The 16,860-nt window shown below is 44.6% G+C and overlaps 1 protein-coding gene across 1 annotated transcript in view; it reads right to left on the reverse strand.

Moving 5' to 3' along the window:
• Positions 1–1,314: 1,314 nt before the first annotated feature.
• LOC147626095 (autophagy-related protein 18d-like) overlaps positions 1,315–16,860 on the reverse strand; it is a 41,235-nt gene continuing 25,689 nt past the window's right edge. Inside the window, exons 2-4 of the mRNA XM_086817654.1 lie at positions 8,482–8,758; positions 8,209–8,335; positions 1,315–1,740 (exon numbers count right to left, since the gene is read on the reverse strand). Coding sequence (XP_086673780.1) covers positions 1,656–1,740; positions 8,209–8,335; positions 8,482–8,758 — 489 coding nt within the window. The 3' untranslated portion in view covers positions 1,315–1,655. The remainder of the gene's footprint in view (positions 1,741–8,208; positions 8,336–8,481; positions 8,759–16,860) is intronic.

Raw genomic sequence — 16,860 nt, forward strand, 5'->3', positions numbered from 1 at the left:
TTTACCACATCACTACAAAATGCGATAGAAGCTCATCATGTCCAATTGTTAGACCCTTATCACATTGTAGTGATTTTGTTTTCCTAGTCTTTCTGCAACATTATGCACCTAATGCTTCTGCCAATGCTGTAATGATTTAAAAACTTTGAAGTCTAATTCTCCCCTAATTCTTCCACCAATGTTGTAGTGATTTGAAAACTTTACCAAATCACTACAACACGACAAGAGTCGTCATGTCCAATTGTTGGACCCTTATGGCATTGTAGTGATTAGGCAAACTTTGCCAAATCACAACAACGTGATAAGAGTCGTCATGTCCAATTATCAAGCCTTTATCGTGTTGTAGTGATTTGAAAATTTTACCAATCACTACAACGCGATAGGGGTCGTCATGTCCAATTATTGGATCCTTACCGTGTTGTAGTGATTTTGTTTTCCTAGGACTCTCTTCCTATTGGTCTAAACTCTCTCTCTAAAGAAAAAAGACCCAAAATTGAGTCGAATTCTCTCCTAATGCTTCTGCGAGTGTTGTAGTGATTTGAAAATTTTGCAAAATCACTAAAACGTAATAAGAGCCATCATGTTCAATTGTTGGACCTTGTACTGATTTTTTTTCCTAGTCTTTTGACAACACTATGCACCTAATGCTTCAATCCATATTGTAGTGATTTGGAATCTTTGGAGACTAATTCTTCCCTAATGCTTCCGTTAGTATTGTAGTGATTTGGAAACTTTGCCAAATCACTACAACACGATAGGGGCTATCATGTCCAATTGTTGGACCCTTATCATGTTGTAGTGATTTGGCAAACTTCCAAATCACTACAATGCGATAAGAGTTGTCATGTCTAATTGTTGGACCCTTATCATGTAATAGTGATTTGAAAAATTTTCCAATTCACTACAACGTGATAGGAATCATCATGGACAATTATTGGACCTTTATCATGCTATAGTAATTTTGTTTTCCTAGGACTCTCTTCTTATTGTTCGTCCAAACTCTCTCTCTCTAAAGAAAAAAGGTCCGAAATTGAGCGCAAATCTCCCCTAATCCTTCTGTCAGTGTTATAGTGATTTGGAAACTTTGCTAAATCACTACAACGTGATAGGGGTTGTCATGTCCAATTGTAAGACCCTCATCGCATTGCTTGCGTACGATTTTTTTCTACAACGCATTATCTAAACAAGCAACGTTGGCTCAATATCTCATTTGCTACTCAGCTTGACAAAAGAAGAATTCAATATGTGACCAATTAATGGCATTTTCTTAAACATTTTTTAACAAACATATTTGAAGAAGCCTTTTTCCATGTATGTTCATCACATAACACAAAAAACTTATTAATTATTCCTTGTTACAGCAAGGTTACATATTTGGCTTTGACTTTTTTGCAATTCACTGTAAGGCCACCCAAAATACAAAATATAACCCCACTTAGCCAGTGAATTCAGTTAAACTAGACCGCTGCACATCAAGAAGTTTGCCTTTATTAGATACAATGAGTTGTCATTATTAGTATGGTAGCTTCAAGACTCTCACTGCCTTGTATATCCTAGTCATTAATTACAAGGGGGTATGCTTTTTATAAGATCCCATGATTTGAACACACAAATGGAGAAGTTATACGGCATAACGTTACCAATCAGACTGAATTTTATTTCTCTGGCTTAATGAACTTCACATATTCTTGCTGTGTCATCTCTCCTCCATGTACATGATCGAAGGCACACCTATAAAAACTGTTCACAATGGAAAGCTTCATTAGATCAGAAGCAGCACACACCACACACACGCAAAGGTGGACTCTGCAAGCATTGCAAGAGCCACTTGAGTATTGACAAAACATGGTACAAGAAAGTAAATCAATATTTATTGTAAGTTGCTCACTTAATAAAAAACAATGCAATGCAGATATGATCATCTGCAGGAATGTGTCGGAACTACGAACATGAGTAAATGCATATGTACAGACTGTGCAGACATGTACAAAGGTCGAATGACACTTGAGTAGCATGGATAGATAGCTGGACAAGCCAGGAAAACTACTGGACAGTGTAAAAAGACTGTTAAACAGCGTAAACAGGTTGTAGGGCAATGTTTTCCTAGGTAGTTGACCATTGTTCCCCAGGCTGTTTAAGTATTGAGTGCTAATCCCAAGGCATGGTTGGGATGAGCTGATCGCAAGGGCTCTAAAGATGTAGAATCTTTGCAAGACGGTTTGAATATTGCTCTCATAATGGCATACTTCATTTGCATGGAAGGATTCTTCATGAACTGCAATAAATTGTACGAAAGGGTTGACTCAACATGGATTGCATAAGGATTGTAGCATCTATGGCTTGGGCCATAAGTCTGTACAGCCATGGCAGATCCGTATGGATAGCAGTTATGCTCAGATCATCACTTGGACAATTGATGGATTAGGGCTTCAGGTACACCCCAGACAATGAACTTGCTACACTGGTAATGTCTCGAGCAACAGTTCTTAGATGTGGTGTTGAATATGAAGGTCTTTAACGAGTTCCTGAGCTAAAGCCTAACGTATGGCACACGTGGAAGGTGTCTGGCATGTGGTCGTTGACGATCAAGTTTGGGTCTTGGAACTAGGGAGAGTCAAGACTATGTCACCCTTTGTGACATAGATTTGGTATTGTTATTTGCCACCAAATCCAGATCCTTATATGTAGTAACGTCGTTTGCCGCTAGATCAAAACATGACTTGATCGAGTTTTGCGGTTTGCAACAAGATCAAGAGTGATTTGTCTTTTGCAGGTACCTCACTGCTTCTCAATTCAGGACAACTCATTAGAGGCCGACAAAAATGTCACGAACAGGAGCATACATAACCCTCAAGATACCCGTGTCCTACGACAGCGTGCTCAAGCGCTTTCCGTCCTCCTTTTCATTGTGTCAACCACCTTTCTGGGTAGATCATACCAAGCAGCCTTCTTCCAGAACCTTCTGGCACACACCAACTGCCCTGCTGTAGACTGGTACACACCAACTGCCCTGCTGTAGACTGGTACACCTCTAGAGGTATGCAGTGTATATCTGCTGCCATTGTACGGCCAACCCTAAAACAGCGAATTCCGGCCATAGAATAGCCACAAGTGAACTACATAGTACAGCCAAGTGAAAATCAACGTGGAGCCCTGTACGACCAGTCCACAGGATTGTACACACTGCTCAGAGTTGTACGGCCGTCGGCCATACCTATATGGACTGCTCATAGCTGTACGGCCAGATCTATACGGCCTCTGCCATTTGTATTCAGCCCTACTGCTGTAGGGCGCTGTACAGCCTGTAGAGCCCTCAAGAACAGACACCTATGCTTGCTGGATGCATAATGTTGACCAGCCTTGGAGAGCGCTTGTATGCCCTGCTCTCTAGCATGCACCGAACTCATAAAAGCCCAAAAGTAGCCTGTAGACTCGCTTTTAGCAAGCCTCTCAGTTTTGGGGTGTCCAGGTGCTTTTTGTGAAGAGCTGCCCACACATTTAAAAACTCGTCTCGACCCATATGAATAATTTATGAGTCTTTTCAAAAAAATGTGAGCCTCTCATCATGAACTTTAGCAATAAAATGCTAAAAGCAATAAATTGAGTTAAGTGCACACTTACTACTTGCAAAACCCATAAGACACGCATCCACAGGGTGCCCAGGGCCCACACGTCCTTGGTCCTAGTCAAGCACAGAAATACCAACCATTGCCCAGGTAGAAAAAACATATATGCACACGTAAACTTGGAGAATCACCCATCAGCTCTCTTGTATTCCAAGATATCTTCTGCCATCTAGTACACCATGTGTACAAGGCCATTCTTAATACAGGAGTTGTATGAATCTCTATGCTATGAGAGAGGAACAATCGGCGACTTCACGCCATGTAGGAATACCTTATGTAGCCCGTGAAGGACACAATGTTTATGGCAGTGGTTAAAATGTATGTCAAATGCCATTGCCGGTTGAAAATGTGCATGCACAGCACATGCAACATGGGCTGCAATTCTCTATTGGTGCAAGTATTCCGCGTATCTCTCATGCCACTCATGCCTTCGAGTGTGCTCGTGAAGAAGAAGCTATGGCTGAAAATGTACTAATGCATGTTGAGGGGCCAGCCATGCCTCATGCTAATAGGGCACATGTATCTATGCCTTATGCATCACCTTTTGCTCCTAAAATGATGCCAGTCACAGGGGCTGTCCCAATGGACAAACATGGGGGAAAACATGTTGAGATGCAGGCACATGCATCAAAGTCTCGTGACTTCAAAGACGGAGGCAAATCTATGAAGTTTGACGTATATCATGGAAAATATGATGCATCAAAGGCACTTGCTTTTATTGCCCACTTTGATATTGCTTTCAGTGATGAGGATTTCACTCACAAATCCATGATCTGGCATGTAAGCATGTTCATGAAAGGCACTGCTGCACATTGGTGGCTCACGGAGAAGCTCTCACTAAATCCTGTTAGATCATGGAAAGAGTTCAAGGAGAGGTTCTATGCTCAATTCTTGCCTCCCAATGCATTGAATGAGATAACAATGAAGTGGGATTGGGTGAAGCAAAATGAGGAAGAAACAGTGAATGCATATGTGCAAAAGTTTTGGAAAGTGCTTTTGGAGGTGTCTCCATTTATGCATGTCACCGAGGCGGAAAGGAAGAGAAGGTTTTAATCAGGATTGCAACCCATGTACAAAGCAGGACTACAAATGTATCCTGGTCACACCTTACACCAACTAATCGCAACCGCCACTGCCACCGAGTAATTGAAACTCAAATTGAGTCAATCAAATAAGGCTAAACCCTCATTTCAAGGCAAAGAGAGGACTGTCCAAAACCTGCAAAATACTGGACAGCCACCTAAAAAGGACCAAAACCAAGATAAAAATGGTCCAAAGGCTGAAAATAACACTACCAAGAAGCGTCTCTTCAAATTGAGAGACTATGGTCTCACTCAAGAGCAGAAAAGCAATATATGAGCGACGGGAAATGCTTTACTTGTGGTAGCACCGAGCATATTGCAAAGGCATGTCAAAACAACAAGAAGCGTGATAATGCAAATGCATCAAAGCCTAATGTGCATATGGTTCCGGATGTACAGGGCAACACTTCACATAATAGCAAAGACAGGGTTGTATGTAAAGCTTGGGGACAGGTTAAGGATCAGCCCGCTTTGTTCATGTTTGATGATTGTGCAACTAAGAACTTCATATCTACACAGATGGCAGCTGCTTTGAGTATTGAAGTGGAGGACATGGATCCTCAAATTGAAGCAGGGGTTGCCTTTGTTGGTAGAGAAGTGCAGGTCATGCCTATTATTGGCAAGTTGCACATACACATTCAAGGCTATGTGGATCATGAGGATTTTCTTGTGGCGCCTTTGAATGGTTGTGATGTATTGCTTGGAAAGCCTTGGCATACACGTATTGATCCGTGCAAGGCTTACAAGACCATCAGGATCACATTCATGCATAAAGGCCAAGAGCATGTAATTGATGCTGGTGAAGAAGGTGATACCATTCCCCTTGTATCTCATGTACAAATTAAGAAAGTAATGAAAAAGAGTGTTTTTGCGTACTTGATTTTTGTACGCGATCATGTTGAGGAAAATAATGTACATGTAAACACTCTTAGTAATGATGGGCTGAAATTCTTGCAAGAGTACAATGGTTGTTTTGCTGATGAGTTACCAAATGAGTTGCCACCAGTGCGACCGGAAGATCATCGCATTGATCTTGTGCCGGGTAGCTCACCACCTAATAGGCCAGCCTTTCGTGTAAGTGCATCCCAAGCAAAATCGTGACCCGGAACAATAGCCGACCCCCTGTAGGAACTTCTTTATTGAGAGAGAAGCTTTTACAATAAACCAAGGTGCGGGTGCATATAGCACCAAAAGCCATCCAAAAACTGTCTCAAAGCAGTCCCATGAATTAGCTCATAAACAGTCCATAAAAACAACCCGATACAGAGCCAAAAACAGTCCCGAACTCCGTGCCAAAACAGCCCCAAAACGGAGCCTCAAATCAACCCTAGTAGAGCTCTCAAAACTGTCCTAGATTCTTCCAAAACAGCCCCAAATCTTCCCATGACAAGACCAGGACTCTGAGAGTGAAGAATAACCACACGTGAGGCTGCTAAGTACAGCCAACACTAATTGTTATACGACCAGCACTGAAGCGAGAGAGAGAGAGAGAACAAACAGCTACTGCCCTTTCTGCATGGAGAGCAACCTGTAGGGAGAGACACTCGCAGCCGCTGTTCTGTTAACCATTGTGGCAGCAAGTCGCGCGCGCGCGCGAGAGAGAGAGAGAGAGAAGGGAACCCCTATTGTACAGCCTACGTGAAAGAAAGAGAGAGACTCTCCAATCGGCTAAGGATGGATGCGCACGCTCCAAAAGAGAAGCCCCACCCCCTTTTTTAATAAAATCGACCATCTATATTTGATGTGCTTTTTCTTTTTCTCCCATGGTGCTCATGCTGCATAGCCATCTTTTAGGCCAAACTTTGCCAATAAATGCTTCAGCTTTCTTCTGTGAAAAATCCTTGTTCACACCTTGGTTCCGCTCAATGTGTGAAACACTGGTCAAGACTGGTGAAAGGACCAAATGGTGACGTCTTATATAAAGCAGTTGTCCGCAATTGTATAAATCCGATACCACTGAGATATCCTTCAAGAATAGCAAATCCACTACCAATCAGCAATATTACATAATTCCAACATTAAAGCCATAAATCCACATCCAAGATCCGAAGTCAACTATGGACACAATAGCCAACCGTATCAAGAAAGAAACTTTATCCATATCCCAAGTCGAACAACTCTGATAATAACCAGACACAAGCACAAGAGCCAACTGTGTCCCAAATATCCATAAATAGCTTTAAGTGCCTGCAAAAAGAAAATAAGTGAAATACATAGCCACAAAACATCTTACCATGGCATTGGACTGCATAAGAGCACCACTCTTATGATCCATATTCATGCCCAAGCCAAACATGCTTCACATGTCCATATGGTTCACCAAGGCAACAACCCTTCCATGAAACCATTCATCCTCACCAAGGCTACCACCCTTCCATGAGTGCTTGTCGCCAGGGTTTCCCTTCCACGAGATTTCACTCACCAGAGCTACTACCCTTCCATGAGTGAGTCCAAGATAACATCCTCAGGTTGTGTAGACACAATCTCCTACCAACAACGAGATGTTAGCTCACATGACCCTAGGTGTAAACATAAGTCCCTTGCCAAGAAGGTGTCATGTCCACTCTACCACATGCACTTCGTGTCAGTACTCTCACAGGATACACTCTGGAGGAGCGGTGGGCTCAAGTTCACTCTACCACGTGCCCTCCGTGGTGGTATTCTTATCACAGACCTGGAAGGAGAGGTCGGCTCAAGTGTAGAACATAAGATGAGGATGAGTCACAGGCATGAATATCCTGGTGCTCCATAAACATTTCTACTACATATAGTTTTACAGGCATTTCAGCCGCCAATAATTTTACAAGCATTTCCGCCGCCAATAGTGCACTATATCGAATGCTTTGAGGAAATCCACAAAGCAAAAGTAAACCCATTGGTGTCGTGCTCCGGCCTCCTCTATGATGACTCGAAGGGTGAAGATGTGATCCAAAGTAGAGAATGATCTACGAAAGCCTCCCTGCCCTGATGCTCTGTGCCCATGTCTCTCTGCTAGTGTGTTGAGGAGAGAGAGAGAGAGAGAGAGAGGGAGAGGTGGGAGAGCAAGACAACACTAGATGAATTAGAATGATAAGGTTGTGTGTACACAACCACGACTACAAGGCATAATAATAAATACTGTCCATTTGGTGTCCTTTCACACCGGGTGGTCAGGGGGAAAAAACCCTTCAATATAGAAGGTAAAAAACCCATGTTCACACCAAGCACTACCACTATGAGTTTTCCTACAAATATGTACCACTCATAAACAGCGTAGATAGAGTTTGTCAGTTTCTAGCACTTTGAAGTTTGCACATAGCAAAGGCTGAGCTTGACAGCAACAATAGCTATGGCACAGAAACCAAATGCAGCGTTCCTAATTAAATCTTCAAAGCCAACTTCACTTATTAAGAAGAAAATATGGAGATCTTGCACATTGGTCTGAAAAAAAAAATGTATATTGATTGAAATTTTCACTTTTTTAAAAGAATGTTGTGACATTCAAAGTGTGAACATCATACCTTCCATCTGACCCTACAATCACAATTGTATGCTTTTCAGGTCCAAACGCGACAATTGACTTGATCTCTTCTGGCAGCCTAAATTGGCAAAAAGACCACTCTGAACTGAAATATCTCGGTAGAACTCCTGCAATACAATCAGTTTGTAAGAAAGCATGTCTCCCCCTTTCAAACTTCGCATTCTCATTTCCTACATTGATTAAATTTGAATGCATGCTAAGCATGCACAAATAAAGCACTTTCTTTTAAGCGTACATTTGACCCTCATCTTACCTCTCATGAAGGAGAACGTTGACCCTGGGTTTGCATTTGTAATTGACAAAGTCAGTGTCTTGTTATTTGAGCTGCTGCCCACTCCAATGGTGTTGCTATTATCCCTTTTAAAACCTGTACCACCTTGTCCTTCTAGAGGTTTATTACTCCCTTCCTCCATTTCTCCTCTAAGACTAAAGACATGAACTGTGCCCTTGTCACTTGACACTGCCAACCACTGTGCATTCCCCGAGAAAGAAATACTAAATATTTCTGCTCTGTCAGCACCTCGTCGAACCTAAAGGAAAACAAAGACTGAATATGAGGCACCGATTACAAGGCAAGCTGAACAATTTAACACTTAAGGCACTTTCAAGCCAACAAAAGAGGTATTATCCCCTTTCTTGTATCTTGTATCCCTGATTGACTACTATTTAGTCCATGGTCATAGCAGAACAGTTGCATATAAACTTTAGTCGAAGGATAAAATACGACACAAACACATCATTTTGTAGCAAAAGTTGGAAGGCAACCCATAAATTGATTCTGAACAGGTCATTCCTCAAGGCCACACAGTTATCTCTAGCCCTTATTTTTGTGTATTTTAAAATATGCATTTACCTAGCTTTTTCTTTAAGTACTAGAGCTATTCATGACAAAATACTTTGCCGTGAATGCAGAAGGGCGTTCCCAAGGAGAAAGATTCAGCCCGGGAATAACCAATCTAATAACCTTTTCCATTTGCAACTTAACGCACAAAGGAAGGAGTCCAAATCTGAATCTAGATCTGAGTTTCAGCATTGTACATATTCTTCTTTTGGCAATATACAGTAGATTAGATTAATCTTGCCACTTCTTTGTGTATTTGCAGCATTAAACGATTGTCCTAAATTAGCATTAATCAACCTCATAATCTAGTACATGCGGCATTGCAGAAGCTTCTAAATTGTAGTTACGTATGTGGTAATTGTTGATTATGAAAGAGCAGAAGACAGAGAAAGAAAAATAGATAGAATCAACAGTTCTTTGGAGAAGTCAGAATCATTTTATTGGCCGAAGATGCGCAAGGATGTATACAACTATGTTTCCAGATGTCCCATATGTCAGAAAGTGAAAGTACCTCACACCAAACACGCAAAGGTTGCTTCAGCCATTGCCTGTTCCCGAGGGTTCTTTTCACGACATTTCGATGGATTTCATTGGACCACTCCCCGCATCTATTGGATCTCGGAATACTCAAATGTATGACGATAGTTAACAGATTCAGTAAGTTTTGTATGCTTATACCCTGCAAGCAGACGGCCACAGCAGAAGATATAGCCCGACTCTTTCTCCGACATTGGTATCTAGTATGTGGTTTGCCGCAGACCATTTGTCATGGCCCTGTGAAAATGGAACAGCACAAGTGTGGGCATGGTGGTTGCTGAGTCAGAATATGGAATGATTCACATGGGGGGTGCTCGGACAGAGTTAATGATGTGTGGACATCCCTAGGTGTGAAGGGGAGAACTAGAACATTAGTATTTTAATGTTTTATTAAAGTTGCCCCTAGGCCTTAGTGGCCCCTAGGGAACTTTAATAACTTTTAAAGTGGGGGGGCCCTAGGATTATTATGGAGAGGGGGCCACTCCACTTTTGGAGTGTGTGCTTCTCTCTCCTCTCTCTCTCTCTTCTTTTTGGGAAAAAGGAATCGTGGAGCATACGTGCCCTTGTGGGGAAGCGTGGAAAAGCGAAAGGGAGCAAGTCGGCTGCTGCAGATCTTTCTGGCTGCTGTGTTCTCTGAGCAAACTGCTGTGTTCTTTGAGCAAACCAGCCGTACAGCCTTGTACGGACAGGCTGCAGGTTTTCTCTCCTGGTACAGGCTACACACAGGAGTTGTTGCGGGCCGATCTCTCTGCTGGACAGGCTGCGCACAGGTTCTGGACAGGCTGCAGTTGCTGGTACAGGCTGTGCAGACAAGTACAACTGCAGGTACAGCACTGTACGACTGCCGTACAGTGTACGGACAGTTCAGGTACAGCAGTACTGCTGCTAGCGGCGCTGGACAGGCTCTGGACAGGCTGACTGCGCAGGTATAGGCGTGTACAGATACTGGCTGCAGGCGGCATATGCAAGGACAGCTTCTGGCACGTATTCCGAGGCAGTACAGACTGGTACAGGGCTGTTTTTCAGGACTATACAGACAGGTACAGCACTGAGTTGGACACTAGGAGGAGGGTACAGACAAGTACATACACACGTGTGAAGCAAGGTTGTGGAATCAAGTACCTGCAAGTACAGATTGGTACCAATACTTCCTCCAGTGCAGATTCACGGGCTGATTTTGGTAAGCTCCGCATCTGTTCATCTATCTCTCTTTCTACTGCTTTATGTCTGTTGCAGATTTGAGCTATCTGGCCCCTTGTGAGAGGAGGGGTATGGCAGATTGACAAGGGTAGAGACAGAGGTTGAACAGTACATGTATGTATGAGCTGAGATGTTGAATCATGTGCTTGAGATATGCCAGATGTATGCTCATGGCTGCCCTGCTTAGTGGTCTTGGCTGATCAGAGGGAGGCACAGTGTGTTACTTTGAGACACAGATCTGTGTGCGTGGATCCTCTGTGCTAAGAGGTATTGTGGGTTGTCAGATTGGACATACAGGTGTAATCTCTTGGCTGATTTTTTGGTTGTACTCAGCCTTTCATACTTTTGGAATTGAATAAAGAAATACCGCAAGGGGCGCCAAGCTTTGGGGCCAACAGGTGTCGCTTTGCTTTCAGATTTGGGCACTCTAGCCCTAATCTTTTCTGTTTTCATATCTAGACTACAAGTGGACGGGTGACTGCTAGTCTACCGCACTCTAGTTTCTATCAGAGGCCGGTTTCACCATTACTTCAGATCGGGATTCTAAGTTTACATCTCACTTCTGGTAAGCTCTGTTCAACAACTTTGGTACCAAATTGCAATTGTCCAATACATTCCATCCTCAGACCGATGGCCAAACAGAGATTTACAACCAGTTGGCTTTCGATGTGCTTAAAGCGTACTGCCATGATCAAGAGTTGAAGTGTCGCCATTTGGCCACCCAATTGGTCCCGTGCTTTCTCATCATGTATGTACACAGGACTGGTGTCCATGGTAGTTGTATATGCCGGGGATTGATGCCACTCATGTGATACTGTGGACTTGGCTTTCCGTTGGGACTTGTGCCTCTGTGTACATGCCCGGAAATGCCTAGTGGATTGGTGTTCCATTGGGTCTCATACCTCGTGTTCTTGCCTCGAGCACATCTATTTTGGTATGGTCTCATGAATGGAGATTGTTGTCAAATCCCCACCGGATCACCTCGTAGAACGCTCCTGGTACAAGACTCGAAACCTGCAAACAACCGTGAAGGGTGTGTAGACCTGACTCACCTCCCAACCTCATCAGCCGTGGGCAAGCCCACAAGTCTTGGCTGTCCCTATCAAGCCACGAACTGAGCTAACTAGATAGACGTACCGACCAATCTCTACCTCGTGACATCCCATACCGCCACGAAGCTACCCTTGTGGGCCTCGAGACTGCTGCCGGCCTTGGCTGCATAAAGCAGGTGCATGTCTGCATAAAGCAGGTGCATGTCTGCACTAGATCCAGGCTCCTCACCATAGAGCTCTCACAAAGACACGCAAGACTCTATGAACTAATGACTAACCTTGGCCACCCTTTTATAGGCTCTTGGCCGGTCATCGGACGTCCACACTTGGACGCCCGCCCATCCATACTTGGGTGCCCGCCCGTTAGTCTATCCCTAACTCAGCTCGCCAATCAGCCTACCTAGCTCCAAGCTTCCCAAACCTCAAAGCTAGTCTTGTGTGCGTGTAGCACACGGTAGATACACACTGTGCACATGACATACTCTCCTTCCTCTAAGAGCTCACTCTTGAGCTCACTAAAAAGCCAGGGTAATCCCTCTGAAGGGTAGTCAATGTCTCCCATGTAGCATCCTCCTCAACACGATCCTTCCAGTTGATCTTGTATTCCGTGATAAGTGTATCACGCAATCGTCTTTCACGAAATCCAATAATCTTTTCAGGTTCATGTGGAACAAATGTCATGTCCTTGACATCTATAATTTCTTGAGAATAACTAACTGGTCTGTTCCACCCAGTACTTCCTTAAGTCTACTGACTTGAAATACAGGATGAACTTTCACATGAGAAAGCAAATCCAATTCAAGTTCATGTGGAACAAATGTCATGTCCTCGACATCTATAATTTCTTGAGGAGTAACTAACCGGTCTGTTCCACCCAGTACTTCCTTAAGTCTACCGACATGAAATACAACATGAACTTTCACATGAGAAGGCAAATCCAATTCATATGCGACTGAACCAATCCGTCGTGTAATACGAAATGGTCCACAGTATCTTGGGGATAATTTCGGAGATCGACCTGTCCGTAAAGTCTCAGAATCTTTCGAAACTCGCAAATACACCATCGTTTCTTCAAAGAACTCTATGGGTAAACGATGTCTATTAGAATAAAATCAGTCTCTGTCTTGAGCACTTCTAATAGATTCTTTCGCAACTTGTAACATTTCTTGCATATCTTGCAAAAAATTACGTGATGCATCATGCTGAAGTCCTAAGAATCCCATTGTAACAGGTGATCTAGGTTGAAAACCATACATAAGCATGAAAGGACTAAAACCTGTACTCGTATGCTTAGTACTATTATATGCAAATTCTAACATGGGAAGATAATCCTCCCATGAACTCTGTCTTTTGGAGACATACGCGAAGCATATCCTCCAAAATCTGATTAACTCTTTCAGTCTAGCTATCAAATTGAGGATGATCTAAGGAACTCAAATTCAAAGTTGTTTCCAACTTCTCAAAAACAAGTTGTTAGAAGTCATCTCCTGTCTACTTTTATACACAAGGGCCTTTGTTGTGGGTGTGCCCGCCCTTATGAGGTGTTTTATCATTTTTCCTCACTCCCCGTATTTTTTCCCTGTTTTTCCCCATTTTTCAGTGGTATGGAGGGATGCCAGATGTTGGCAGAAGACTCTGGTTGCTGGCCGACTGCCCATTCAACAGTCGTGTGGCTAGCCGACTGCCCAAACAGCATTCGTGGAGTATCTTACTGCTGGCCGACTTGCTATATGCAAACGTGGACTTCTGTACTGCTGGCCGACTGCTGCTGCAGTCGTGGAGTGCTTTTTTCAGCAGGCCGACTGCATGCATGGGGCATATAAATAGACCCCATGTCCCCACCACTTTCTCATTCAGTTTTCTGCGGGATCTTGTGTATAGAGAAGAGTTTACACACCTATCTCTCTGTGTTTCTTGTGCTGTCTATTTTCTGCATTCTACTTGCTCTTGTCTACCAAGTTTGGTTATCATTTCCGCTACATATTCTGACATGGTATCAAAGCCCTAGGCTCATGATAGATCTTGGGAGTTTTTCTGAGCAAGAGGGGGATCGTTAGGTTGCTGATTGGTGGACTGTTTTGGACTGTTTGGGAAGAGAAGGTGCAAGAGGAAGGCGGGCTAAGGTGCTGGACAGCCACTTGCAGGTTTTACAGATTTTTTTTTCCCACCCACCCACCCTTTCAGTCTACTCCTCGCGATGGCAGATTTACTAGAGATGGCTAAGAAGCATGTGAAGATTCCGACTCTCCCCACGTTCCCAGTGGATCGTTAGTTGGACGGGTCCAATTACGGCATCTGGAAGGTCATGATGGAGTCTGTGCTGGAGTCATATGACCTTGCTGATTTTATCATCATCGGGGTTCCACGGCCGGAAGCAGAGGAAGGGGAGTTACTGTCGACGAGGAAGGACCGAGAGGCACAGGCACACATGTGGGATCGTGTCAACGCCAGGGTTCGGTCATTTATTTTCCTCAACTGCACACCACAAGTGATCAATCATGTAAAGCACATGACGCTGGCGAGAGGCATATGGGAGCACTTGGCTTCTCTTTACAACAGGGTATCACCCATGAAACGGATCTCCTTGGAAGTGCAGATGCGGGTTATGAACCCTACAAAGTCCTCAACGATGCGGGAACACATTAACAAGCTGCAAGCCCTTCAGTAGGAAGTCCTACAAGCTGGGAAAGAGATATCATCTGAAGACATGGCCATCACTTTGCTGTCCCACTTGCCTGCTCAGTATTCTGCTTTCTATTCCTCGTTGATTACGAGTGGCAGGCTCAGCACCATTACCTGGGAGGAGCTTGTGCCAATGGTCTTGGACCAGGAGGAACGTTTCACGAACCCTCCTCACAGCGGCGGTTCGGAGGCCTTAACTGGCCAACAGTCGAAAGGCCGGAATAACAACAAGGGCAAAGGGAAGGCTTCACCGGAGAAATCTTCTGAGAAGAAGCTTGATTCAGAACGAGAGAAGCTGAAGGCCGAAAGATCCTATAATGATTGTGGCGAGAAAGGCCACTATTGGAGGAAGTGTCCTAAGCGGACAGGGAAGAGTGCTGATTCCTCAGCCTCAGCTGCAAAGACTCCGGCATTTGTGCACTTAGAGATGGTGGACTCCGACGCTTCATCATCTTCGAGCGAGGAGGCAGTTGGCTTCACCGCGAAGGATACCCGGGAATGGATTCTTGACAGTGGTGCTTCCAGGCACATGACTCCATCCCGTGACTTCTTTCTGGATCTGAAACGACAGTCAGGTCGCATCTTTATTGGCGATAACTCCACTATTCCACAGTGAGGGCCGGATGGAGATTATTCCCGACGGCAAGGGGGGCAAGCATGCTTCCCGTGTTCTTTATGTCCCTGCTCTGGGTTTTCATCTTCTGTCAGTGCATGAAGTATGCAAGACTGGCTTTCGGGTGAAATTTGAGGAGCATTCAGTTGCTCTACGGGACCGAGAGACTGGCCAGGTTGTTTGGAAAGGCGGTGTGGAGAATGGTATCTACAAGCTCTCTGCACTCTCCTCGTTGACAGGTTCTCAGGTCGGAGATTTGTGGCACTTTCGTTTTGGCCACTTAAATGTGGATGCATTGAGGCGAGCTTTCCGAGACCAAATGGTGGTTGGCTTGCCAGATGTTGGTAGTAGGCAAGGGCGTTGCAGTTCTTGCATACGTGGTAAGCAGCACAAGGAATCCTTTCCGAAGTAGGCTTCCAGGCGGGCTTCGAAAACATTGGAGTTGATTCACACTGACTTGTGTGGACCTCAGCAGACACCATCTTTGGGAGGATCTCTATACTTTATGCTGCTTGTTGATGATTGTACCAGATTCACGTGGGTCTACTTTCTTTCCCAGAAGGACGAAGCTTTTGCTCGGTTCAAGGATTGGCACGTGATGGTGGAGAAAGAGTCTGGATTTCAGGTCAAGACTCTCAGGGCTGATAAAGGAGGTGAATTCTCCTCGGCTGTATTTCTCAGATTTTGTGCAGATCATGGCATCAAAAGGGAACTGGCCAATACTGGATCGCCTTCGGAGAATGGAGTTGTCAAACGCAAGAACAGGACTGTGGTGGAGATGGCGAGGACCATGCTGGAGCATCGTGATCTTCCTCGTCCACTTTGGGGAGAGGCTGTGGCAACGGCTGTCCATACCCTCAACCGATCTCCGACGACTTCAGTACCCCATATGACTCCATTTGAGGCATACTTTGGCAGGAAACCTGATGTCTCGCACTTCCGTGTCTTTGGGAGTAACGCGTATGTACATATTCCGAAGAAGCAGAGGGGGAAGCTTGACTCCAAGTCCCGCAAGCTTGTATTTGTGGGGTACAACTCTCTTTCCAAGGGATACGGATTGTATGATCCAGAAAGGAACGAGATTGTTGTCAGCCGGGATGTGGTCTTTGACGAGCATGTTGCAGTATCCACTGTCAAGGAGCCGCCACTTCTTGGAGATCCAAAGGAGTCTGATGATGATTCCCAGACCATTATTCCAGTTGATCAACCTCAGTCAACACAGGAGGTTGAGCCCGCAGCTGGAGTAGAGCCCGCGCGATCACAGGAGGCTCCACGATCTGTTCGAGTACCTAGGTGGTTGTTAGACACCCTTCGGGAGTCAGGTGTCACGGAGCTACCCTCCGAGTGGACTTCACGAAGTCTCTACCTCAGGCTACGCTCAGGCGGCACTCCAGCTCCCTTGGGTTGGTTTCACGGCTAGGAGCTGAGAGGGGGTGTTAGAAGTCATCTCCTGTCTACTTTTATACACCAAGGCCTTTGTTGTGGGTGTGCCCGCCCTTATGAGGTGTTTTATCATTTTTCCTCACTCCCCGTATTTTTTCCCTATTTTTCTTCATTTTTCAGTGGTGTGGAGGGATGCCAGATGTTGGCAGAAGACTCTGGTTGCTGGCCGACTGCCCATTCAGCAGTCGTGTGGCTGGCCAACTGCCCAAACAGCATTCGTGGAGTATTTTACTGCTGGCCGACTTGCTGTATGCAGTCGTGGAC

The sequence above is a fragment of the Cibotium barometz genome, chromosome 23 (genome assembly GCF_041138505.1).
Source record: "Cibotium barometz isolate CiBa-2024 chromosome 23, ASM4113850v1, whole genome shotgun sequence".
Taxonomy (NCBI): Eukaryota; Viridiplantae; Streptophyta; class Polypodiopsida; order Cyatheales; family Cibotiaceae; genus Cibotium; species Cibotium barometz.